Source organism: Lissotriton helveticus, chromosome 7 (genome assembly GCF_964261635.1).
Source record: "Lissotriton helveticus chromosome 7, aLisHel1.1, whole genome shotgun sequence".
Lineage (NCBI taxonomy): Eukaryota > Metazoa > Chordata > Amphibia > Caudata > Salamandridae > Lissotriton > Lissotriton helveticus.
Window position 1 is genome coordinate 1,668,231,286 of NC_136068.1, and position 27,338 is coordinate 1,668,258,623.

Genomic DNA, 27,338 nt, shown 5'->3' on the forward strand with positions numbered 1-27,338 from the left:
GACATCGATGTAATGGGTGTTTCCCATCTTTTATAGATCACAGCAGGCAGAGGGCCCATTTCCTTCCTCTCTCAAGGGCCCAAGACAGATGAACTGCTAGCAGCTGTCCTCTCAATGCTTGATCTTATTGAAGTATGAAAACTGCTCCCTGAGCAGAAACACTGGCCTTAACACATGGAGGAGATGTTCTTCCCCTTGCAGGAAGATGATTGAATGTGGACTCAGGAATGTCCTTGAATTTTAACCCCTTAGCCACGGCGGTAATTCCGCCGCGGCGCTGGGGGCCCGCGGCGTTGCCATGCTCGTGACGGAACCACTCCGTCACGAGCCACGGGTGCGCTGTGCTTGTGACGGAGTGGTTCCGTCACGGCCACGCCCTCTTAATAGAACGCGCCACGCAGGCGCGGAATCGTGGCAGCGTGGGCGGGGCGGCGCGCCGTGACGGAACCACTCCGTCACCAGCACAGCGCGTCCGTGGCTGGTGACGGAGTGGGTCAGTCACCAGCACACAAGGGGATAAAGGGCCTGGTATTATGCAAGTAAATATCAGGTGAGACTGGGTAAGGCAAACTTTTGTTCCCCAGCCAGAGTGGCTCCAAACACAGTCAGAGGGAAGCATGACCAGAACCAGTTTTGAGTGACCACAAAGGAGGAGCTACTCATTTCTCTATGGAAGGTGCACACAGGATTTGCACAAGAGAGAAAAGGTTTCCCCATTTTGGATTTTAGGAGAAAGTTGCTTTCTTGGCTTGTATGCAGTAGGCTAAGCATGAACTGCTGAAAAAGTGCGTAGGGTTACCCCTGGGAAAATTATCCCATTAGTTAGGAAGGAGTCACCCTCACCCACTAGCTAGTGTCAGCCATAGAGGTGGCACTCCAATGCACCCTTCTCAAAACACTTTACGGACCCGTGTTGTAAAGCAGAAGAAGGACTGCGCCTGCTATTTGAGAACTGTAATGAAGCTTGAAGGGCTGGTCCTGTTCGCACTTATTCCTGGTCAAAGGAGTGGACTCCAAGAATCAGTTGACTGACCTCCCATGTGGCTATCGGGACACAACCAGCTAAAAGAGGCGTTTTTATTGAGGTGCCCATCTGACCATTTGCCACTGGACCTGGAATGGACCCTTCTGGTGGCTTCGTCCGGAGTGAGTCCTGAACTCAAAGTGCTCTCCCTCGGGTTCTGGGAACCTTGGCTGTGTCTAACTGGGATTCTCCTACGATCTCTCAATAGTTATGACTTAGAAAAATTCTGACTTCCAGTTGCAAGAGGACTGGGACCAACTATCTGAGTCAGTTAAGGTGCGACTTAAGAAGAAACAATTTTCAACTACTTGGATTGTCTCTATAGAAGCAAATCAATTTCAGCATGCCCTCTGCAAGAAGCTATTAGCCTGCATCCTTGTCCTACTGAAGGATTCTAATCTCTGAAAAAGAGACTCAGAGCCAGATTTAGAACTTGGCGGATGGGTTACTCAGTCACAAACGTGACTGATATCCCGTCCGCCGAAATATATATCCCATAGGCTGTAATGGGATTTATATTTCTGTAGACAGGATATCTGTCACGTTTGTGACGGAGTAACCCATAAGCCAAGATTTAAATCAGGCCCTAAGTCCGAACATAGAAATATTTGCAGTGAGAAGGCACAAAAAGTATCCAGTCAAGTAGAGAACTTTCCTCGGTGGTGAAATTTGAACTTTTTCCACTTAGTGCTTGTCCCACCAAACAGCTTCAGTGGGACCTTGTACGATGCATATCCGGCTTCACGAGGACTTCCTCAGATACCATTTGCAACCTAGTCCTACTGTAGGATTTTGAAAGGCGTGATTCATAAACGTAAACTTACATTTTTGTGTATATTTACTATTTTGTGGTATTCACAAACTGAAAGTTTAATTATACTAACAGTAATTTTTTAGTTCAAAAAATTATTTTATTGATCAAAAGAAGGCTGTCAATACAAAATACAAAAGCGATACAAGGAATAAGGAATAACAATCAAACACGGCAGTACTTCAATGATAATGATCAAAACGGGTTCTAAAACAAAAACAAATGGGATAGAATATCATAAAAAATGAGAACAATGGAAATAGTAAGGAGACATAATAAAAAAGTGAAGAGATAAGGAACATCAAGGCAACTAAGTGGGTTTTGAGACTTCCTGTTGGGTAGGCCGTAGGTGAAATGAACGTTTAGCACATACATCAAGGTACAACGTAATAGGAAGCCATAAATCCATGCGTTTTGTTGCCATATGAATAAGAAAGACAAAAGCAGTATCCAGTCTATAATTGTGACAAACGTTGTACCACCATGCTCTAAAAGAAATGTTCGAAAAGTTTTTCCAATTAGCTGTAATCTGTTGAAATGCAACGGCTAGCAATAAATCAATAATCTTAACATTAAGCGTGGTGTCTTCCCAACAGGAAGAGAGGCTACCCAGGAAAATATGAATGAAAGAAAAAGGAACTTGAGTGCGAAAAATTGCATTAATTTGAGACCAAACCTGTTTCCAAAAATCATGAACAGCACTACATGAGAATAACATGTGAAATAAAGTGGCGTGCGGGGAAGATCAAGACCAACAGAAGTCTGGAGTTGTGGGAATTTTTTTACTGAGATCATGTGGTGTGTACAGAAGTCTATTATAAATAAAAAACAGGGATTGCGCTGTAGTCGCTGCTCTAGATGATTTGTGAATTTTGGTCCATATCTTATTCCACAAAGATATTGGCCAAGACGTGACAACATCACATTCCCATTGCTCTTCTACCTTAGACTTTGACCTAACAGAGTCTTTATTGTGAAGGTATTTGTAAATAATGGAAGCTTTGGATGTGGTACGTAAAAAAGAATGGAGCTGTGATGTAGGATTAAGAGGTGTGGGAGGAGTATGAGAGTGTAGGAGACGAGTGTGAGTCGTCACTACAGCCTCTTTGAGTAAAAGGTATTGACAAGCAGAAGAAGCAGGTAAGTTGAAAGATTGGCGAAGTGTTGAGTAAGGTATAAAGGTAGAATGTGAGAATAGTTGAGATACCCAAAGTAATCCTTTTTGTCTCCAAGACTTCCAATAAAAGGGCTTATTGTTAATTAACAAGTTCTTATTATGTCAAATGGTGGAGTTAAGAAGATCAGCAGCAGTAGTGAGAGGAGAGGGGGTGAAGGATATGAGCAATTTGGAAGTAAATTTGTGTATGGGAGTTGATAATGCAGGAGGTTTACGGGAGAAGGAGAGATATTCAGCGAAGGAGAAAGGGGATAATGAGAGACGTTTAATCATCACCCACAAGGGACAGGCAGCAATAGGATCCTGTAGCCAAAAGGAAGCCTGTCTCAAAAGGAATGCCTTTTGGTAGTCCGGAAAATCCGGGAAATTAACTCCACCCTCCGACTTGGGACATATCAATCTGAGAACGGACATCCGAGGTTTCTTGCCATTCCAGAGAAAGGTAGAGAGAATTGAGTTAATTTTCCTGAAAAAGTTTGTGGGAATAGGGACCGCGATATTAGAAATCGTGTAAAGCATTATGGGGGACAGCATCATCTTAATGGTATCAAGGCGGCCCCACCATGATAGATAAAGAGATGACACCTGGCCGTCAAATCTGATACCTTCTGAATGCATTAGTTCAGACAAAGTGAGACTGTGTCTGAAATTGAGGAAGTAACATGAAGGCCTAGGTACTTAGGGGCCGATTATGATCGCGGACGGACTTTCGTCCGTCCGCGATCACTGAGGAGGAGAGAACGTCCGCATGGGCTGCGGCGTTCCCTCCTGTGCGATTAGGATGTGACCGCCACCCTGGCGGTCACATCCTCTATTACTAACATTGCGGAGGGTGCGGCTTCAAGCTGCACCCGCAGCAATGTAAAAAATGCAGGTTTTGCATTTGTATGCAGAAAGAGGCAGGCACCGCGCGGTGCCTGCCGCTTTCCGCATACAAATGCAGGGGGGTACCATAGGTACCCCCCATGTGCACCCCCCCACCCCCTTCACCTAGGGGGCCCGCAACGGGCCCCCGCAGTGAAGTTACACATGCTTTTCCACGGCAGAAAAGCCGCCGCGGAAAAGCATGTTTCACATCCCATCCTAATCTGGCTGACGGTGTCTGAGAGACACCGTCACCATATTAGAGCTTTTCCGCCGCGGTTGTAAGCCAACCGCGGCGGAAAAGCAGCGGACGGAAACCAGGACCCACCAGCCATCCTAATGTGGCGGTGGGTCTTTGGTGGGTCCGCAGTGGATTTTCCGAATCCTCCGGGCCGGCGGTGGCTTCCGCCGGCCCAGAGGATGCGGAAAATCCGCTATCCTAATGAGCCCCTAAATGTGAGAAGAACTCCAAGTAAAATTAAAAGCACTAAAATCGGGTTTAAAAGTAAATTTTGTCAGGGGTAGAATCTCGCACCTGTCATTGTTTATTTATATCTGGAAATTGTGGAGTATTCACGTACCTCTTCTAGAAAGGCAGGTATAAAATCAGTGGGGTTGGACAAAAAAAGCAAAATGTCATCAGCATATGCGGCGAGTTTAATGTGAGAGTGCGGTGTTCGAAAACCATGAATGTTAGGATTTTGCCGAAGCTTGGAAAGGAAAGGCTCTAGAGCCAAATTAAAAAGAAACGGGGAAAGGGGACATCCATGACGAACGCCTCTTCTTAAGTTAAAAAAAGAAAAGACTAGACCATTGGCACAAACTGCTGCGCAGGGATTGGAGTAAAGAAGATAAATTAAAGAAATACATTTAGGGCCAAAACCAAACCATTTGAGGGCTGAGAAAAGATAAGTCCATTCAACCCTGTCGAATGCTTTTTCAGCATCCAATGCGATTGCTGCAAGAGAATGCTGTTACCGCGAGGATTTGGTCAGAACGTTAAACAGGAGTCTGGTGTTATCAGTGATAAAACGCCCTTTGACGAATCCCGACTGCTCCGTCCCTAACAGGTCGGGCAGGAAAAGATCTAACCTCGCTGCGAGTGATTTGGCAAATAGCTTATAATCAATATTAACCAAAGAAATGGGTCTGTAATTTTTACAATATCTAGAATCCTTTCCTCCTTTAGATATAAGGGAGATGTGAGCATCAGAAAAACGAACCAGAGGAGCTACCCAATGTAACAAAAGAGTCTATTAATGAATGCAATTTTGGTATTAGTAATTTAGAAAATTGGAGATAAAATTCAACTGTGAAACCGTCCGGCCCATGGGCCTTGTCTTTTTTAAGGTGTTGAAGTGCAGTGAGTAATTCTTGCTGTGATATGTCAGATTCCAGAGGTTAAATCAAGAGGGAAATGGTCTGGTTTCTGTATGCTAGAAAAGAAATTCGAGAGGGACTGTGTGGAGGGTTGAGTATCAGAAGAGTAAAGAGTATTGTAAAAACGAGAAAATTCAGTTAAAATGTCAACATCCTTATATTTAAGATCAAAGTTATCATCATAAATAGATTCAATATTTAACTTATTATGTTTAACTTTTTAGTAATTAGCTAAAAGGTTCCCAGGTTTGTTCTTACCCCTATAAAACTTTGCACTAGACTTTAACAAATACAATGAAGCATCTTCTGTAGATTTTTTGTTAAATTAGATCTTAGCGTCAATAAGAACTGTCAAACTATCTTGAGAGTGTGAAGTGTAATAGGAGTGCTCCAATCTCTTAATTTTCTGAAGAAGATCTCCAGTAAATTTGCTGGCAATTTTCCGTTTTTTGGCGACAAAACCAATTATGAAATCTCTCGCTGCTGCTTTAAAGGCGTCCCAGATGGTATGCTTGGGTATAGAGTGAGTGTCGTTAATCTAAAAAAACTCATCAAAAAAATTAGTAAAGGAGGTGTTAAACTTAGGATCTAAAAGGAGAGTATTATTAAAACGCCATCTCCTAGGTCCCGTAATTTTAGGCAAAATATCAATATTAATCGAGATAGGAGCATGATCTGACAGTAAGATGGGACCAATTTCTGCATTAGTGAGAGTTTGAGCAATATTTTGGGAAACAAAAATATAATCAATCCTTGACTGAGAGTGATGAGAGGGTGAATAAAAAGTAAACTCTTTAGTTGTCGGATTGCATAGGCGCCAAGCATCAATAAGCTTGTGTTGCGAAATTGCCTGAACAAAATGTTTGTGCGGTTTGTTAGGAATAAAGGAGGCCTTAGAATGTCTGTCAAGAAAGGGATCAAGAGGTTGATTACAATCTCCCGCTCAGATGAAGTTATTATCCATAAATTTGGTGATGTGTGTAGCCATCCTGTGCCAAAAACTGGGGTCGCCTCCTGTAGGGGCATATACATTGAGAAGAGCGATTGGAACAACCCCTTAAAGATAATTTGACATGTAGCCATCTGCCATCAGTATCTGAATCTTGAGTTACTAAAGAGTAAGAGAGGGATTTACGACATAACATTTATTTATTTATTTAAAGAGTTTTATGTAGCGCTGGCTAGACCCTGAAGGTATCAGAGCGCTTTACATGAGAATCAACAATGTAACAGAACAAATTCAACAAATTACACAGCCTCTCTTGAGTTTCACAGATTCAACATCAGAGAGATGAGTTTCTTGCAAAAATGCAAAGTCAACGTTCAGTTTGGCTAGATGAGATAAAATTCTTTGTCTCTTAATGCGAGAATTGAGACCCTTAACGTTCCATGAAATAACTCTTAACGACATACAATATGATACAACATATGATAAATAAATCGGATAAAATCGCATAGAGAATCCATAAGAAGAAGAGAATCCAAAACTAGTGAAGATACAGAACAGAGAGAGATAAAAGAGAAAGGGAATTTCAATAGAACCCAATGAAAGGTAGAAAGGAGTATAAAAATCTGAGGAAAAGCAAATAGAAGTACAGAGGAAAAGTAAAATAGTGTTAAGAAATGAGAACCTTATCATCAGTAAGTAGACAGGACAATAGAAGGGAGAGAATAATAGAGAAGATGAATGGATAGAACGAGAAGCGACACCTACTGAAAAAAAGGAACGAAAGAGAGAGGAGAGGAGAAGGGTGATACATAATGAGACAAATATGTGAAAAATTTGAAGGAAAAACGTACCCATAAAAAGGGGAAGGCGAGGGAGCACAACCAGGAACAAAACCAGGGACGAGAGGAGGGTGGGATGGAACCACATGGAGCAGGCGGAACTTCCAGGGTCGGCAAGGCGCACAACTGGGAGAACACCACGGCACGAGGTTCAGAATCTACGGAGACATGGGGAAAATAATGAGCGAAAATACCAAAAGAGAGAAAGGGAACCATCTTACCGAAATCACTAGAAGCGTAAGTGATAAACAAGAAAAACAACAACTGTAATATAATCATTCCACAAGTGCACACAAACATGAAGAACAGAGTGAATGATAATAAAAATTAAAGGAGCATGCAAAAAAGGACCACAGTGGAGAAGAGCCCCATGAAAAAATCAAGAGACTCAGGTAGGAAAGGAAGAAGAGGGATCGGAAAGGTCCATGCCGGCTGTTCTGCATGAGTTCAGAAAACTTTCGAGACGCACGGGATCCTCGTACGTTGTTGTTTTGTTGTTATAGGTGACTTTGAAAAGACACGGGTGGAAGAGTCCATATCTGGCACCCAGGGATCGGAGATCAGCTCGCATATCAAGAAAAGCTTTACGTTGGCTTGCTGTAGCTTTAGCATAGTCCTGCGCGAAAAACAGAGGGGATCCCCGACCAAGTGAGCCGAGGAGAGCCTCTAGCCGCTGATAAGACTTTCAAGAGATCTGTATATTCCAAGAAATACATAATGACTCCTCTCGGTCTTGACGATGTGGATGTTGAAGAAGGAAGCCGGCCAAGTTCGTGAGCACGTTGGATATTGAGCACAGTGTCCTCTGGCAAATGCAGGAGCTTAGGGAGAAAAGACTTAAGGAAGGCGATAGGATCATTTCCCTCACATCCTTCCACCAGGCCGTAAATGCGCAGGTTATTGCGCCTGTTGCGATTTTCAAGCTCCTCCACCTGTCGCTGGAGGGAAGAGACCTGTGAGTACAAGTGGGAGACTTTGGTGGACGTTTCTTGAAGAGATGAGACATTCTGTTCCACTGATGTGACTCTTACATCCATTTGCGACCAATTATCTGTCAGCACTTGCAATTTGGTGTTGGTTTCCTCCATGAAAGGGCGGAGAGCCCCTATTTCCTCCAATAAAAGCTCCACAGAGACTGACGATAGTGACTTAGGTGGAGAGGGAGGGTCCTTTTTCAGTCCTTTGGAGGTGGCTTTCCCCGAGACTGGCACAGAGGATTCCATCGTAAGTAATGTATCCTGAGGGGGAGACACCTGAGAAGCCTCAAATTTGGCAAATTTGGAGAGCAATTTGGAATTCTTAATAAGGCTATGCTTTGAGTTGTTGGAGACAGAGTGCATCTTGTTCCTGCCCATAAGAGACAAACACCAGGAAAGTGTTCCAATGCAAGCAGGGTAAGTAAGTATAGTAGCGGAAGCCACAAATGTTGGTAAAAGTGAGAGTCAATAGGAAGGTGTGAGGAGAAAATGAAACCTGCGCAGTAGTAAAATCAAGCGACAGGAGCGTTATGGTCAATGCTGTAGCAGAGGACGTCAGGTATGCGTCACAAGGAGTCCGGTATTATACAATGAATCAAAAAATGAGCTACAAGCAAGAAGTATGAAGCATCAACCAGGAAGGAAAGAAATGCATCATCATCAGATCCCAGACGTTAGAATATGGAGGAATATGGAGCTTGAAAGGAGGAGTAGAGGCTGAGGAGGATCACAAAATGGCTGCCGCATGTGAAAGGAAGTAGTTCCTCAGAAAACAACAAAAAGAAATTAAGATGAGGCATCCAATCGCAAGGAGCCGCGACCGAACTTACTCCGACTGAAAGGTGCCTCAATAAACGTCGGAAGTTGGTTCAGGACATGCCCGCCACCTTCCGAGGGCAGAACCTGTCGTTGGTGAAGCTGGAGAACGGCTCGGACCGCGGGTTCGCACCAGTGCCAGCGGAGCGCTCATCCCGTTACTGTCATGCTCGCTGGGCGCCAAGCCACGCCCCTCCTAATAGTAATTTTTAATGACTGTGGAGACTACAGAGTCAGAGCAAGTCAAGTCAAGTCAAGTTAAAATTTATGTAGCGCACTACATACCCATTGGGTCTCAAGGCGCTTGAGGGAGGGGGGAGGTTTACTTATCGAATATCCATGTTTTAAGTTGTTTTCTGAAGGCTAGGTGGTTTTGAGTAAAGCGGAGGTGGATGGGAAGGGAATTCCAGGTCTTAGCCGCTAAGTAGGAGAAGGATCTTCCTCCCATGGTGGTTTTGTGGATGCGCGGAACAGCGGCAAGGGCTTGGTTGGACGAACGCAGCTGGCGGGTGGGGGTGTAAAAGGAAAGGCGCGTGTTGAGACAATCCGGTCCAAGTTCGTATAGGGCTTTGTGTGCGTGGGTGAGGAGACGGAACATTATTCTCTTGTTGACGGGGAGCCAGTGAAGGTCTTTCAGGTGAGCGGAAATGTGGTCTGTGCGGGGGATGTCTAGTATGAGTCTGGCTGACGCATTTTGGATGCGTTGAAGTTTTTTCTGTAGTTTTGCGGTGGAACCAGCGTAAAGGGTGTTTCCGTAGTCCAGGCGGCTTGTAACCAGTGCGTGGGTGACCGTTTTTCTTGTTTCGGTGGGGATCCAGTGAAATGTTTTTTTGAGCATGCGTAGGATGTTGAAGCATGAAGATGAGACGGCGTTGACTTGTCTGGTCATCGAGAGTGTGGAGTCCAGGATGATGCCCAGGTTCCGTGCGTGGTCCGTCGGTATGGGGGCTTTTCCTAGGGCCGTTGGCCACCAAGAGTCGTCCCAGGCGGAAGGTGATGAGCCTAAGATGAGGACTTCTGTTTTGTCCGAGTTCAGTTTCAGACGGCTGTGCTTCATCCACTCGGCTACTTCTTTCATCCCTTAGTGTAGGTTGGTTTTGGCGGTGGTTGGGTCTTTGGTGAGTGAGAGGATCAGCTGAGTGTCATCAGCGTAGGAGATGATGTTGAGGTTGTGTTGACGTGCGATGGTTGCGAGGGGGCTCATGTAGACGTAGAGCAGAGAACACCACACATAAAAAGATAGGATAGGCCTATCTTTTTATGTTTGGAGTCTCCACCATGAATGTGGAGTGTCCGCAGTCGTAAACATGACTATTGTTAAAATTAAACTCACATTACTTTTTAATATATTTATACTTAAACTTTAGAGATATACAACTAATAAATCAGTTAATCCATCGAACCAAATGAATCAAACCAAACTTCACTTACTTAAGCTCTGAGTGCCGATTTAAGTGTCATTGTACTTTCAGCTAACATTGCTTTCATATCGTGATTTGGGATTGTGCTGCTGTAGTGCAATCTATGTATATTTGAATTTGTTAGATTTTCATATTTTGAATTCTTATATACACATGTTTTCTTTTGTTTTTGCGTTTATTACCTGAGCACAGCACCTACAAAAAGATCTTCATCTTTCATGATTTTTTCCTTAATGGATGTAAACACCATTTTTAGGTTTGAGAAACAACATATTTGTTCCTAAACACGGAGTTCTGGTAATTTGACTGCATTTCCCCCTCTTTGGAGACATTAAATGCTTTTTAACTGCCAGACGTGAAAATAGCATCAACTGCAGTACTTTTTAGGTCGAGCTTGGGCAGCGCATGCGCTGCTAGGAATGCTGTATTCAGGTATGGACTTGAAGCTCTGCCCACTTTCTGCCCATCTTTTCAATTGGCTGCTGTGACTGCCCTTTGTAAATGTTGGCCTATGCTTTTTTAATAGGCTTATTAGTCCCTTTTTAGTACCTCCCTGTCTTCTTTTGTAACCTCCCATCAAGACGGGACCTTTTACATGTGTTGTTACTCGGTATGCTTTATTTACAGCCTGCCAGCACTATTTTTAAAATGACTTTCTAGTACCTGCTGTTGCAGGCATACTTTTCTCTTCCCAGCTAACGCACACATCATTTGTTTTCTTTTTTTTTTATTATTAGAGACGTTTGGAGGGCTTATGTTGTTTCATGCACTACCTTCTGCCTGTCATCCTTTTTTTATTTTGTTTATTAATAATTGTGGAAATGTTTTATCAGCGCTGTGCCTGTTTCATGAGCGCTGCGCTAGTTTTGCTTTTATTGTTGTGTGTTCCCATCATGCCTTATGTTTCACCGCTGCAGCGCTCTCAGCGCTCAGATAAAGCGGCATTCGATGCGAGGGGCCCTCGAGTATGCCAAACTTTTTTTCCCATAAAGCGCCGCACACGCTTTATCTTTAAAATGGTGCCCTCGCACCTTTCCCTTGTTGTACATGGACGAACACAGTCAACAATGGCCTCAGCGGCTTAAAGACCCTCCTCCCCATCCCGCCCTTGGGTGCCGCACTTTAACTTTCAGCAAGGCGCCCGCTTTTAGATTAACAACACATGTGCAGCGCTTAATATATTAGGAGGCACACGCTTTTATTATTCATCACCCACGTCCCACCCGTGTCCTACTGCCTTTTCGCTGTAGCCTGTAGTTCTTTACGCCACTTGTTCCTGACCTCACGGCAGGCGCTCTGCCAAAGCTGAGGGTGGGGTCAGGGTAGGTAGGGCTCGGCGCACGCTGTAACAGCAGCAGCTCCTCGGAGTCCTGAGCCTCGGCCGCACGTAGCACCATAGCGGAGAGCAGCGGCCTATGTTTCTGTCCTTACTGCGCTCCAGTATATCATTCCCTTCAACATCTGCACACATATTTCCCCCCCCAACTGGAGAATGTTGGCTTCCCACACTTCCATTCCCTCAAATCGCTCAATTTTTTTTGTTATGATTCTGCTCAGTGTTTGTTTATCTTCATCATTACTACGGGCCCAATTCACAGAACTAACTTAAGACAAAATCCTAACCTTACTACTTTTGGTATTCACAGAAGTTAGGATTTTATCTTAAGTTTGTCTTAAAACAAACTTAAGACAGACTTAAGATGAAATCCTAACTTAAGTCTGTCTTAAGTCTGTCTTAAGTTTGTCTTAAGACAAACTTAAGACAGAATCCTAGCTTCTGTGAATACCAAAAGTAGTAAGTTTAGGATTTTGTCTTAAGTTAGTTCTGTGAATCGGGCCCTACATGTCTAAACAAGACTTTAGGTAGGATGAAGTAAGTGGGGGGTCTCTCAAAAGGGGCATGGCCAATGTAAGTAAGGGTGTGGCTTAAAAACAGGTACGCTAAAAATCTGTGTTTAGCATAGTGTGGCGTCCAACTGGTATTTTGCTGTTTTGTCATTGCACCCAAGCATTTGCAATGTAACAGGTCTCGCATTTTTGAAACTTTGACCTATTGGCATTATAAATGATAATGCCTTTTATTTACTTATAGGCATTGTTTGCAGATTTTCAAAACACATAAATAGATAGCATTGCCATTTACAATGCCAATAGCTAAAAATCTTGCGAATGCGAGACCTATTCCATTGGGTAGGGAGAAGAGGTGTGGCGCAGCAGCCAGGGCGCCTGGCTCCGGGCTACGGGGTTCACGGTTCGATACCTGGTGCCGGTGGCACATTAGTCCAGCACCATGTGACTCTGGGCAATAGCTCGCTTAATCTTCCCGATGCCCCCCAGCACCTTGACACCCTCGTGTATTTGAGTGCTTTATAAATACTGGATTTTATTTCATTTCATTGCAAATGCTTGTTTTCCATTAGACAAAGCAGGGCTGTGAAAATAGTTGAGGATGCCCACCATAGCATGTGTGCACACATAATGGGCCAATGTTCGCAATGCTTCGAATGCAGTCGTGAAATTGCACATACCATTGCTATTTAAAATAGTTTGCAACACCCACAGACCTCTAGAAACCAGTCATATGAATTTAAAATAAGGTAAATACTAAAATATTTAACTTTAAATGTCATTGATATTTTACTTTACACAATGACATATTTGCACTGGCGACGTATACATACTACTATTTTAAAAGCTTATTACCTGAGACCTCTCAAGATGGTGTCCTATACACAGTACCGAGGCCTACCAGTTCAATGTACCCACTGTAAAATGTTGTGAAATTCTGCTTTGTATCTAGGAAGACCGCCATCTTTGAATCTCCATCTTTGTCCCGTCTGTGTTTTACCCACTGACTTTGGTCCTTTCTCTTTCTCTGTCCACTCAGCTCCATCCTGCTGGGCAGGATGCGTGGAGGTCGAGTCAGAGACGGAGGCTGTCTATGGCGGAACCTTCAAGATCCAATGCATCTCCTGCAAGAAGAGGAGCGAGACCACGGCCAGGTCCTTCGTGGAATGGTACTTCAAGGAGAAAGGGGAGGACTCCTTCAGCCCGGTGAGTGAGCTTGCGTTGCACAGGAAGAAGCAAGAGACCGAGACAAGGCAGGTGGGAGGGAGGTGAGGGCTGAGTGGGAAGTTGATAGATCGTAATGTATGTGCTTTTGCCAATAAGAACCTAGGTGTAGAACAGCAAGGGATCACTGAAAGAATATCGACGGACAGAATATCGACCATCAAAAATATCGTTGAGAAAATATCGACAGTCAAAATATCGAGTTTCTATCTACAAACAGGTAAGTACAAAAATATCGAGTTAAAAATATCGTTTACAAAAATATAGTTGTAAAAAATATCGTATTTACTAAAAACAGTGTTAAATTAAATTAATATTAATAATTAATTACTAAAATATACTTAAAATTACTTAAATTAACTTATAATAATTAAATAATTAATGAAAGTTAAATAAATATTTTTTTATTTCATATTTATTAAACATATATATATATATAGTAATAAAATATAATAAAATAATACCCAAAAACTGAAAACTGACCCTGAACCCTAAAAATACCCCTTTACCCAAAAACTGAAAACTGACCCTGAACCCTAAAAATACCCCTTTACCCCAAAACTGAAAACTGACCCTGAACCCTAAAAATACCCCTTTACCCAAAAACTGAAAACTGACCCTGAACCCTAAAAATACCCCTTTGCCCAAAAACTGAAAACTGACCCTGAACCCTAAAAATACCCCTTTGCCCAAAAACTGAAAACTGACCCTGAACCCTAAAAATACCCCTTTACCCAAAAACCCAAAACTGACCCTGAACCCTAAAAATAAAAACGATATTACTTCACTTACCTTAAAAACGATATTACTTCACTTACCTTAAAAACGATATTTTGGCTGTCTATATTCTGTCCTGTCGATATTTTCTCCAAACGATATTTTGGAGTCGATATTATGTCCAAACGATATTTTGGAGTCGATATTATGTCTGTGCACCAACAGCAAGACCTGTTCTCCGTGTTGTTAGCGGTGTACTACTGTTGCAGATCCTGTATTAAATGGTAAAATGGTTTCCACAAATCAAGTGGATGCCAGTCTCTAAAACATCATCTTTATACAATCAATCACAAATTAGACCTGCTTTATTTTGGACTGCCCCAGACACCATAACTTAAGGAGTAGGAAAAAGACTGATAGTCCACCATGTGATCTGTCTTTTGCTGTTAAAGTTCTGTTGCAAGATCTTCATTTTAGCTAACAAAGCTAAGCGTTGCCGACCCATACATAGACAGGTAGCCTTATAATATCTTGGTGGCGTCACAGACTTCTCGTAGAACCTCACACCGTCCTTAGCAAGGTCCTGCTCTGGTCTTGGAGATGGGGCGATGAGGATATTTGTAATGTGCTGGTACATCTGGCAGCTGACTACTTGATTTAGCATTTGAATAAGGACCACACCGAGGCTAGCCTGTGCTAAGGAGGTTGGTTCATGCTAACTGTTGATTCAATGGGGTCAACTGCACCCCTTTGTTGGCTGCTTCCAATTTGACGACTTTTTAATCCAGCACCTAAAAAAGAGAAGAGGACTAATGTAGGTATTTTCTCACCTTTGGTAAGTCCTTGGTATTTAGTAAGTTTCCACAGGCTGGGCCTGCAGATGCATATTTCGTGCCTGATTTCTGATTGGATACACTACATGTTCTTTACATTAATCTTAACCCAGAGGGAGGATCTTTTTCACTATTCAGACGCACTTTTCGTCTATTTCAACCACATCATAAACAGGACGCTCAATACTTGTGATACTTCTATACAGGCTCACATGCTTGCGTGCCAAAAGCAAATGAGAAGCCCTTAATTTGGCAAGAATTATTTGGGTTTTCTTCCACAGTGGCTAATCCTTGAAGGATATATCTAGTTAATATTTTGAATGAGCTAGATAGGACCATGACATGACATTCTAACCGTGGTTACTCTATAACTTTTAAATTGTGCTAAAAAGACATTTGCTTTACAAGTCAATCATGGAGGGACTTAAATATTCTGGTATATTTATTTATATCTCTAGATATTTTCTATCAATAGTTTCACAGCTGTTTTTTCAGTCGTCTCTTTTAGCATGGTTGATAAAAGATAATCAGGCATGACTTTGCATGTAGGCATGTATGGATGTATGTGGTATTGTGTAGCACAAAACTAGCCAAAAGGCTGCTTAGAGCTGTGCAAGTGGCTGGAGGGGAAGATAGTTTCTGAGAGTGGAAGTGGACCAGTATTTCTTCATGTATGTGGTATTTTAAATTATATTCATGACTATGTCACTAAAGCTGATTCAGTTGGTCTAATTTCCTTTTTAGGTCGAGCCTAGCGTACACAGCGCGAAGCGCTGTCGCCAGCGTGGCTTATTGTTGTGGACTTGCCCCGGAAGTGGGAAAGGAGATGGGCACACGCAGACCTTTTAGCGATTTGAGCAGGTGCACGCGCACGTACAGCCACGTGCTGTGCACATCTCCTGTCTCGCTTCCGATGCAAGTCAGCCTCCTGCAATAGCATTTTTTTAGTGGTCACGTGCCCTCCACACGCCCCACTTACCAGTTCTTGTGGGGACTCTGCGCTACTCCCCGGCTGGTCTCCTCTTGGCAAGGGGGCCTCTTCTCCGGTCACTGGCGCAGAAACACGCGGGGCTCCGTCATGATCACAGGAGCCCCGCAGCAGAATTCACAAAGGCGGTGTGGGTTTCCGTCGGACTTCTCTCTGCAGGTGGGCTCCTTCGGGTATGCTCCTTCACGCGGCTGCAACACGCGGGGCTCCCTCAGCTCACGGGAGCCCCGGACACTGCCGCGCGCTCCATGCTGCAGGCAAAGTTGGCTGCACGCGTGCGCTGTGCGTAAGAAATGCGTGTGTGTTCCTGTGAATACGCGCGTCACACGCTTTCAGTTTCCTTACCCCCGTCGGCTTGTTATTCTTTCAAGCGTAAAAAATGTCAGACCCGGACACCGCAACGTGATGTATAATTATTATAAATTGTCCGTGCGCATTCATCTGTGGACAGGCATCTGGTTACAAGCACGGCCGTCTCACTCACAAAATGCTACCCACAAACCCTTTCTGCTACACACAACACGCACATGCATACAACACCACTTTGTATACACATGTCACAAACTGACAACACAAGCCAACATCACCTTACACTTGCATGAAACACCACAACACTGACACACGTCTACAAAACACACAAGCCACAAGACATCACACCACACACACGTGTATGACACTCCACACTGCAGGCATATGGCTCTAAAGAACGGCCATCTCATGCAATTCACACAAAATGCTACTCACAAACCATCTGTACCACTCTCAACACACACGCACACACCGACACAACTCAGGCTATCTTCACCTCACACAGCACAATCGCAACTCACAACAGAGACTCAACTAGACAAGGCACTGCAACAGCAACAAACGCACAACACATTCCCGACGACACATGCACACACCCCACAGCAGGCCAGCGATTCACAAGTGCCCTCTGAGACGTTGCCCACACACAACGGACACGACACATTCCACAGCACATGCACGCCCATTAGAAACACCCCGCTGCTGTCATGCACGCCCCTACAACACAGGCGCACTCACAAGTTCACAAACTCAAAGCGCACGCACCCACAACCCATGCAGAACATGGGAGTGCCAGCCCCACGGCCTCACAGCCACGTCCCATCACAGAACCCCCACGGACCGCAGCCCCCGCCGCGGGCACCCACAGAGTGCCCTTCACAGCTCCCAGAAGCCCCTCACCTGCAGTCGGAGTGTCCCAGGGGTCGGCGGGGGCACTTGGGGGCTGGTAGCGCCCAGAGCCAGGCAGTGCGAGGGCAGGAGGCGCTGGAGACAGCAGCCGAGGCTGGGAGTAGAGAAAGTTTCGTGGAAGAGGCAGATCGGCTTTAAGGCGCGTCACAGGCACAGACGGCCACATCACCCTCTGCAGCAGGGAGGGTGGAGGGTGAGCAGTGTGCAGGAGAGGCAGCGGGGTCTGCAGAGCAGGCCACGGGGTGCCACCCACCCCATGGGGCCCAGTCACATTACGCACAGGGGGCCCAGCGCTGCACAAGACTCCCTGCAGGCGTTGGGGCCACTGGGTGCCACCCACCGCACGGGGCCCAGTCACCTCACACACAGGGGGGGCAGGGCTGCACGAGGCTCACTGCTGGGCGTGGGGGCAATGGGGTGCCACCCATCGGGGTCCACAGAGCAGGCCACGGGGTGCCACCCACTGTACGGGCCCTGTCATCTCACGTACAGGTGGCCACATCACCCTCCCACAGGAGGAGCTGTGTGCAGGAGAGGCAGCGAGGGTCTGCAGAGCAGGTCTCGGGTTGCCACCCACCGCACTGGGCCCGGCCCAGTCACCTCACCCACAGGATGGCCCGGGGCTGCACAAGGCTCCCTGCTGGTGTGGGGGGCTCTGAGTGTCATCCACCGCACGTGGCCCAGTCATCTCATGCACACCTGGCCCCAGGGCTAAGGAGTCTCCCTGCTGGGCCTGGGGGCCACTGCCTGGGTGCCACCCACCACACAGGGCCCATTGGCGTGCAGGATAAACTTTGGAATGCTGCAGAAAATATGACATTAATATTTCCACCATAGCAGCTGCTTACACGTTAAGAGAGGATGTGGTGTTATGGCCAGAGTTGCCTACTTTCGAACTTGGGAAGCCGTTTCAAGTGTCAGCGTTTAATCAACATCCTGTGATTTTGAGTAAATGACTTCATCTCCAGTGCCTAAAAAAAACAAGCATGAAAGTGACCTTGTGTAATGTAAAAGGTTCTCATGTAAATAGTCTAATACGGTCATGCTGAGCTCATGCAATACAAAACCGCAAAAAAGACAATGGTTCAAAGAGCACTTGCAGCATGACAGGAACTGATTTTCACCTTGCTTTTCTTGTTTTCACAAAATAAGCTGTGCAGAAAATACATATTCCTAATATGCAAATGTACAAACTGAGACGTTTTGCATGCAAAGAATCAGCCAGCCTCGTTTTTTAGGTTGAGCCTGGGCAACGTATGTGCTGCTCTGTGAGGCATGCTGTATTCATGTAGGGACTTGAAGCTCTGTCCACTCTCCGCCCATATTTTTCATTGGCTTGTGTCATTGTCCACTTTAAACTGTGTCTGTTCATTAGTCAAAAGGCTTAGCAGTCCCTCCTTAGTACTGCCTTGTCTCATTTTGTAACCTCCCATGGCGACACCCCTTTATGTGTGTTGTTACTCAGTATGCTTTAATTGCAGCCTTTGATAACTATTTTCTTAAATAGCTTGGTCCTGCCTGCTATTGCAGGCAATACACATCCTCTCCTAGGGCCAGATGTAGGTAGGATTGATTTACCGATTCATAATTACCGAATTTTACCGATTCGGTAATTATGAATCGGTAAATCAGAGGGGTGGGTATGTAGGTATTCCAGATGTGCTGGAATACCGAATCGGATAAAAATCGGTAATTACCGATTCGGTAAATACCGATCGGTAATGCCCATTCATTCCTATGGGCTTTGAAGCCCATAGGAATGAATGGGCATTACCGATTCGGTATTTACCAAATCGGTAAATACCGAATTTCACAAGGGTGCAGAGGGTGTCACTTTGACACCCTCTGGCCTCCCCAAAACAGGCTCGGGTGCCATGTGGCAGGCATACATGCCCCAAGGGCAGGTCTGCCTGTCATATGGCAGAGGTGTGCATGCACACATGTGCATGCACACCGGAATCGGTATTTTACCATCAAATTGGATTTGATGGTAAAATACCGATTTTGTCAGGCTTGTGGGACTCAGAAGAGTCCCACCTACATCTCACATTTACCGAATCGGTAAAAATACCGATTCGGTATTTTACAGAATCGGTAAATTTACCGATCGGTAAATTTACCGAATCTGTACAATTAAGGGCCCTACATACCATTTCTGAAATACCGGTCGGTAACGGCCGAAAATACCGATTTTCAGCCGTTACCGACCGACCTACATCGGGCCCCTAATGCTTTTAATTTATTTTTATAGCACGCGCTGCAATTTGCTATGCAATAGGCCTTGCATTTACGACAGTTTAAGCTATTGGCATTGTAAATGACAATGCCTTTTATTTATCTGTTTTAAAAACAACACATAAATAAAAGGCATTGTCATTTACAATACCAAAAGCTCAAACTCTCGTAAGTGCCAGACCTATTGCATTGCAAATACTTGTTATTACAAGTGCAGTAGGCTCTGCATATAAAATGTGTAAGACATTGTGCCTCTGCTATAAAATTGCCCAGAATTAAAATATGCATTGCATCGGACGGAGAACGGGTGGAGATACCCCTATGGTAAAGTGTAAGAAGTAGTAAAAAAGTTTTTTTTACTTGAAAATGTTTTGTAAAAATAGTTTAATAGTAAATATTGGTACAAACTAATGTTGTATATTTATTATAATGCAGAGTAAAATACAAATATGCACTAGGAACGTAATTATTCAAATAAATATATATATATATATAATCCAATATATTAAATTAACCTTATTTTTATAATTTAGAAAACATGTATTAAACATTACAAAACATGATGTATAGAACGAATTGTTTTAATTCTTACATTCATTTTGACATTGACAAATTCATTAAAAAAAATAAAAAAATAATATTCATTGCTTAATTATTTTGGTACGCATTTTAATATTAGATGAATTTTACATATACATTTAAAACATTGAAATAAATTCATTCAATTTAGCATTATTTCCTATGAGGTCTATTTTAGGTCCCTGCCTCCGTTATTTTCTATGAAAAGGTGTTGCATTATTAGTGGTTGGCCATGTGTACGGAAGGACGAGCTACTGCTACATTTTTGCAGCAGTAACTTACACTTGTAAATTAGGTTTTACCACTGGGGGTGAGACATGCAAGTAGTAACCTTACCTCATAAATGGTGTATAGCCGAAAGTAGTAAAGTTACTCCAAACTTGGAAGAGTAAATTTACATGTGTAACTTACTCACAATCATAGGTTACCTGTGTGACTAGACCTTATCCCTTATGGGGTTTAAAATCTTAAAAATGCGTTTATAATGGATAGGTACATCTGTATATAAAATCTGATTGCATTTTTGATACAATTTGCTGTTTCATTGTATTTCATACAAAATAATGGCAGACAATGAATGGTATTGGGATTGAGAGTGATACTCTGACTGAGTACTAACTCATGACGGGTAAATATGTGGTTTTTAAAATTAATCCAGAAATAGAATATTAAAAACAGCACTTAGATAAATGGGCACAGAGACTATGGCCACGGAGTACAACATAACATGGGGCATCATACATATTTAATATATGCTGCCACAACCGTATCAATGTAATAGGCTCGGTTTACTCTGCATTATGGCAGAAATATGATCTATGGATGAGAGCGGTCCCTGCTGAAGAAGTAATCAAACATCCCTTCAATGGATAGCGGGCAGTTTCTCCTTCCTCGGAGCAGCAGTTCATCTTTCTCCCTTGAGAGCCCTTCTCACATTGGTTCTCACAGTGGCTTCAGGGGCGGCTCTAGGCTCATGGCGGCCCTGGGCAGGGAGCGTAGGTAGGGGGCCCCAGAAGTGGGGGTCCGGGCTGGGCAGGGCAGGGCACGGAGGCCAGGGAAGAGGGAGGTGGCAGGGTGTTTGGAAGTGGAACAGAGCTGGAGGCCGCCAAATCCCTGCCAGGGGCCGCCACGCAAATATGTATCCATCCTCAGAGGATTATTATAGTAAGGGTATATGTTGGTGTTGTGGCCCCTGGGGTTTGGTGGCCTTGTGCAGGTGCTCAGTTTGCACATGCCTAAGGCCGCCCCTGGTGGCTTTAACATCTTTGGGATCGGCTTGTGTCAGTCACATGAGAGGTTGTGTTGAAATGAAAGGCGAGGAAACTTTGGGGCCTATTTACAAGTCCCTTGTGCTGCTGGTGCATCCCTTTTAATAAGGGAAACAGTGATGTACCGGTGGCACAAAGGGCTTGGGAATATGACCTTTAGGTCCACATGATAGTTCTATGTATGTTTGAACAAAGTAATGATCGGTCAGTAGGTAATGAGTTCGAATCTTGACAAGGTAGTCTGAGCCTTGCATCCTTCCTAAGCCTGGTTGAGTACCATAAGTTGAGTAATAGTTGCAACTTTTATTTAAAGTGTTAAAACTGAAAGTGCTATAGAAAGATAATATTTTATTATTATTTTTGTTGTTGCTGTTAGCATTATTACAAATAATGAACATATATGCCCAGAAAAACAATTTTATTAATATTAAAAACAGTAATTACAATATTAACAATAATAACAATGATAATAATAGTAATAATAATGATAATAGCTGCAATTAACACAATGTGTTGGGATATGAACATTTGGGCCACTTGGATATGTAAGGTAACAGGAATACTGTGAAATCTGGAACTGCACAGTCTAAAACGAAACAGGAGATCAAAAGAATAGCAAGAGTCATTGTAATTTTATTTATATAGTGCTTACTACCCCTGACAAGGTGTTGAAGTGCTTTATGGGGAGTTGTACGCTACTCCGGAATCCAAGGTTAGTGGTTAAGATTAGATCACAGGGATAGGATTTTAAAGAGTAGAGGTTGTGATCTGTGAAATGAGGTATTAGACAATTGCAGAATTACAATAGAAAGGACTGAGGCAAGTAGGCATGAGACTGGGAGGAGAGTATACTCAGAAATAGAATGCATGCAGAGGATGGAAACTAAGAAGAGGGTAACTCTGAAGAAAGAATTAACATCAAGGCCAGTTTTTCAAGCATGGTTTTAGGATGTATGTCTGTATGTATTCCTGGTATAAAGTATTTGGAAACTGTTAAAAATGGGGGTCTCTATTTGGCAGTGGTATGCCCATGTCCAAGTAGGGACCTTTCCAAGTAGGGACCCTTCCTTTTAGTCAGGATAAGGGAGTTACACACCCAGATAACCCCTGCTCAACCCCTTGGTGGCTTGACATGAGCAGTCAGGTTTATCTCAGAGGAAATGTGTAAAGTATTTGTACATACCACACAGTAACACAGTGAAAACATTACAAACACACACCACACCAGTTTCAAAAATTAAAGTATCTTTATCTAAACCAAACAAGACCAAACTAACAAACAATCCAACATACACAACTCAAAATATGAATTTTAAAAGGTTTTAGCCATTATGTCCATAGGAAACAATGGATGCTGTGCCTTTACATAAAGTACCATCAGATGCATCAAAAGTTCACAAAGAAAACAGCTGCAGAGGTGGGAAGCGTCGACAAACACAGCGATGCATCAGTTCCTGAGTCCTTGGGGAAGTGATGCGTCAATACTGCTGTAAGCAGGAGAAGTGTTGCGTCGAATCTGGACTGTAGGGGAAACATCGAAATCTAAGATGGTTCTGTTCTGGGGTGATGCGTCGGAAAAACATGGAACACAGGTGGGATGCATGGAAATCCAGACGCGCTAGAGGTCAATGTGGCAGTGGTCAACTGGATCTGCATCAATTTCTTTAGCTGTGCTTCAACAATGCATCAATCCTTTTAGCCACACACCAGGGCCTGTATCAGAGACAGTTCTGTGGTCTTGGACTTTGGAGACACGGTGTGGTGAACTCAGGCTGCAGTGGTTTCTTCAGCTGCTGGCAGGTGCTTTGTCAATTTCTTCAGTCACACGGTGGCGGTACTTGGAAATGTTTCCCAAATGGAGGTGCTGCATCGGAAAAACAGGTGCTGGAAGGGTGATGCATCATTTTTTAGGTCTTCTTGGCGTTTTTTCAAGCAAGAACAACTTCCAAGAGCCCAGAACTGACTGGAATTGGCACAAGCAGAACATCCAGCAGTTGAAGTTAGGGATGCTGCAGATGAGGTCTTTGATGGCCCTGAGACTTCTTAACAGAAGTCAAGCACACACAAGCCCTTTGAGAGACTTCACCAGCAGGATACACAGCAAAGTTCGGTCCTTTTCCTCTTCAAAGAAGAAGCAACAACTACAGGCCAACCCAGCAAAGCAATACACAGCAAAGGGGCAGTAGTCCTCCTCACAGCTCTTCAGCTCTTCTCCTTGGCAGAGGTTCCTCTTGATCCAGAAGTGTTCTACAAGTCTGGGATTTTAGGTCCTATACTCCTTTTGGGTTTTGAAGTAGGCATACGTCAAAGAAAGGCTTTGTAGTTTACAAGTTCCTGCCTTGCTTATCCTTGACTTCAGACACACTCCAGGGGGGAGGAGACAGCATTTTGAGAGCACATGCATAGCCCTATTCAGGTGTCGGTGACAACTCCATTTACCACTCTAGCTCAGGAAGACCCATCAGCCTGGTGATGGCTCATCAGGATATGCAGGACACACTTCACATCTCCCTTTGTGTGACTGTCTAGAATGAATGCACAAACAGGCCCTTGTCAGTCTTAACCAGACGTTGATTCCACAGGCAGTCAGAAGCACAGGATGGTTAAACACGAAAATGCCCATTTTCCAAAAGTGACATTTTCTAACACACATTTTAAAAACCAACTTCACTAAAAATGTATTTTTAAATTCTGAGCTCAGAGAGCCCATACTTCAAATCTCTATTTCTTCCCAATTGAAAGTTACACTTGTAAAATGTTACAAGGCATCTCCAATGATATGGGAGAGACATGCCCTGTGATAGTGAAAAACAATAATGGCATTATTCAGTATTTTATTATCAGGACATGTAAACCCCACCAGCACATGACCTACCTTTCATATACACTGTACCCTGCCCATGAGTCTACATTGGGCCTACTTTAGGGGTACCTTACATGTAGAAAAAGGGGAGGTTAGGGCCTGGCAAGTGGGTGCACTTGCCAGATCAACATGGCAGTTTAAAACTGCACTCAAGACACTGCAATGGGAGGCCTGAGACCGGTTTATAAGCCTACTCATGTGGATGGCACAATCAGCTGCAGGCCCACTAGTAGCATTTGATTTACAGGCCCTGGGCACACACAATGCACTTTTCTAGGGACTTACTAGTATATCAAAATATGCCAATCATGGATAACCAACCAGAATCACAATGTATACAGAGAGCATATGCACTTTAGCACTTCGTGAAGAGTTCATGTCTAGTCAATCAATGTGTAACACACTCCGATTTAAATGGTATAGTATTAAAATATTTACCATTAATGATAACAAATATTCTTGACAAAAAATAGATATAAACGAATGTGTGTGTCAATATTTCTTAATGGTGCAATATTATTTTATCAAATTTAGAAAAATGAAATAAGTTGGTTCTGCTAGAATTTGGCAATGGGACCTATACGTACAGCAACATTTCTCTATAAATGAATGTAGGTTTATGTACAATTCACAAACAGAGTGGTAAAAATTACACTTTTCTACTTCTGCACTTACTTAGACATACATATTAGTCATTGCACTTTTTTACCTCTAGTTTTACTTCTAGTTAAAAAAAATACTTGATTGCATTGTATTTGTCTTTACATACTATCACAAATTCATGCTTTTCAGTGTAGACACCTAAGAAAGAGTCTGTTTGAGTATGACCACGTTAAAGATTTATGGATTTATATTTTGAAGTAGTGCCCGCTATTGTCTGTGATTTCTCAGGAAAAGAAATTCCTAAGAATATCACTTCTCAGATACTATTTCTCTTTATCAGTTTAACTTGATATTTTCAAGATGAATACCCTTTACCATTTTGTAGAAACCATTTTATAGAAGGAATTTTTAATTGCCTCTTCACCTTTTATACGCCGTAAAAAGTCTTGGCTTTTATTTGTATGAAAACTGTTGTCTGCACCTGTTTCCCTTCCTGGTTCTTATCACTGCGTGAAGTTTCCGTTGTTTTTCTATGCTGCCCTGGAAGTGAGGGGTGCTGACCACCTATGGCTCACCTATTTCATCACTGTATCTCATTCCTTTATGTTCCTTTTCTGTTGCCTCTCACAGCTCCCTTCGTCCCTGTCCTCTCGTTTTCTGGGTGGAATCCTTCCCCACTTTTCCAATATTTTATAATAGTTTATTTCCCATGCCAACAAAGCCCCACTTTTTTAATAGGGGGGGTGTCTTAGTAACTTACTCTTAACGCTTACCCTACACTTCGTTCCTTTACCTATGCCTTCTTATCTCGTTTTACCTCTTTAATATTAAAACTATGTTCCCCAACTGGAATTCGCTTTTTAAAAATTATTATTTTCAATCACGCTGTATTTCTCTTCCTTCATTTTTCCATTAAATGGGTTTTTGATAATTCATATTCTCAGAGATGGATTGATATATATTTGTTTGTTTTTCACAAAATTACATGTTTGAACTAGATATCGGTGACATGGCACCAGAAGAGATGTTACCTTCCTGCACAGACGAGTTGGACATTGAGTCCTTGTACACCAACATACCCCAGTTGGATACAATTGCTATGATGAGGGAGGTCTTATGCAATGAAGAGGGTGATCTGAATGCACAGAACTCTTTCATCGTTGAGTGCATAGAGATTGTCCTCATGAACAACATTTTTTTATTTAACAAAGATCTTTTTTGTCAGATAAAAGGCACGAGCATGGGAATTACCTGTGCTCCGAGCCTTAGCCTGCTTGTATGTCGGAAAATTTGAGGAGCAACATATTTATAATGAGGTTAGTCCTTTCTATGAGAATATTAAACACTGGTCTAGATTTATAGACAACGTGTTTTTTATCTGGGAAGGTAGTGAGAATGATCTCAATGCTTTCTTGGATTGGTTAAACTGTGGAGACCTAAACCTTAAATTCACAGCCAACAAGAGTCAAGTGGCAGTTGACTTCTTGGATATTAAAATCTTGGCAAAGGATGACAAGCTGGGTGTGGAACTGTATGTTAAGCCTTTGGACCGGAACACACTCCTCCATCACACTAGCTACCACCCTAAAAGTCGAAAGGATGGGATCCCCTATAGTCGGTTTATTAGAATCAGACGTAACTGTACGGATAAGACCACCTTTGAGAAACATGTTGAGAATTTAAAAACTAAATTATCTCAAAGAGGTTACCCAAAAAGATTAATACGCGAAAGCTACAAACGTGCAAAGTACCAGAATAGAGAAATCTTGTTTGAACCCAAGAATAGAACAGCACAACTAGAAACTAACATAGTAATGGTTTCAGATTACAATGGCATGAGTTTTAAACTCAAAAATCTGATTAATAAAAACTGGTATATTCTCAATAGAGAGGGACAGGAACCCTTACCTAAACCTATTTTTTCATACAGGAGAAATAAAACAATACGCAATTGTTTGGTCCAAACCTATAGACTATAGAGAGCCCAATAAAAGTTGTCAACTAAGTATTGATCAAGGCAAACCTATTAGTGGCAATTTGCCGTGTGGAACATGTACACATTGCAAATCTATCATTAAATCCGACAAAGTTGAACTCAATGGAATATCCCATTGGATGAACGAACATGTTAATTGTAGAACATCCAATGTTATATACCTATTGATATGCCCTTGCCAAAAAGGCTATATAGGTGAAACTGGCCGAGAGATACGTCTACGATTGTCAGAACATAGATCAGCCTTAAAAAACCATAAGAAAAATGCACCTTTAGTTGAACATTGGGTAACAGCAAACCATAAGGAAGATGAACTTAAATGGTTTATATTGGAAAAGATTAAGACATCTATGAGAGGAGGCGATACTGACAAGAGACGCAAGCAAAGGGAACAATTTTTTATGTCTAAATTTAAATCATACACCAATGGCCTCAACAGTAGAGAAGAATGGGAAAGAATGGTGAGGTAGCATTGGATCATCTGTATTTACATATACTGAGTAGACAAGAGAAAATGATCTGTGCTTGAATCCTTTATTCTCTCTGAAGAACCTAAACAATATCTGTGTATAACTTATGTTGAGCAATGTAATCTCGATGTATTATTGAAAAGCTGTGTATCATGATACATTTCCATCTAGTTACATGAACAAGATATGTTGAAATTCGGTTATCTAAACAAAATAACGATTATGACATCATTGTCGG

At 43.0% G+C, this 27,338-nt stretch overlaps 1 protein-coding gene across 1 annotated transcript in view; it reads left to right on the forward strand.

Moving 5' to 3' along the window:
• Positions 1-27,338, forward strand: part of SCN1B (sodium voltage-gated channel beta subunit 1) — a 465,938-nt gene that overhangs the window by 180,915 nt on the left and 257,685 nt on the right. The window contains exon 2 of the mRNA XM_078655363.1: positions 13,146-13,312. Coding sequence (XP_078511489.1) covers positions 13,146-13,312 — 167 coding nt within the window. The remainder of the gene's footprint in view (positions 1-13,145; positions 13,313-27,338) is intronic.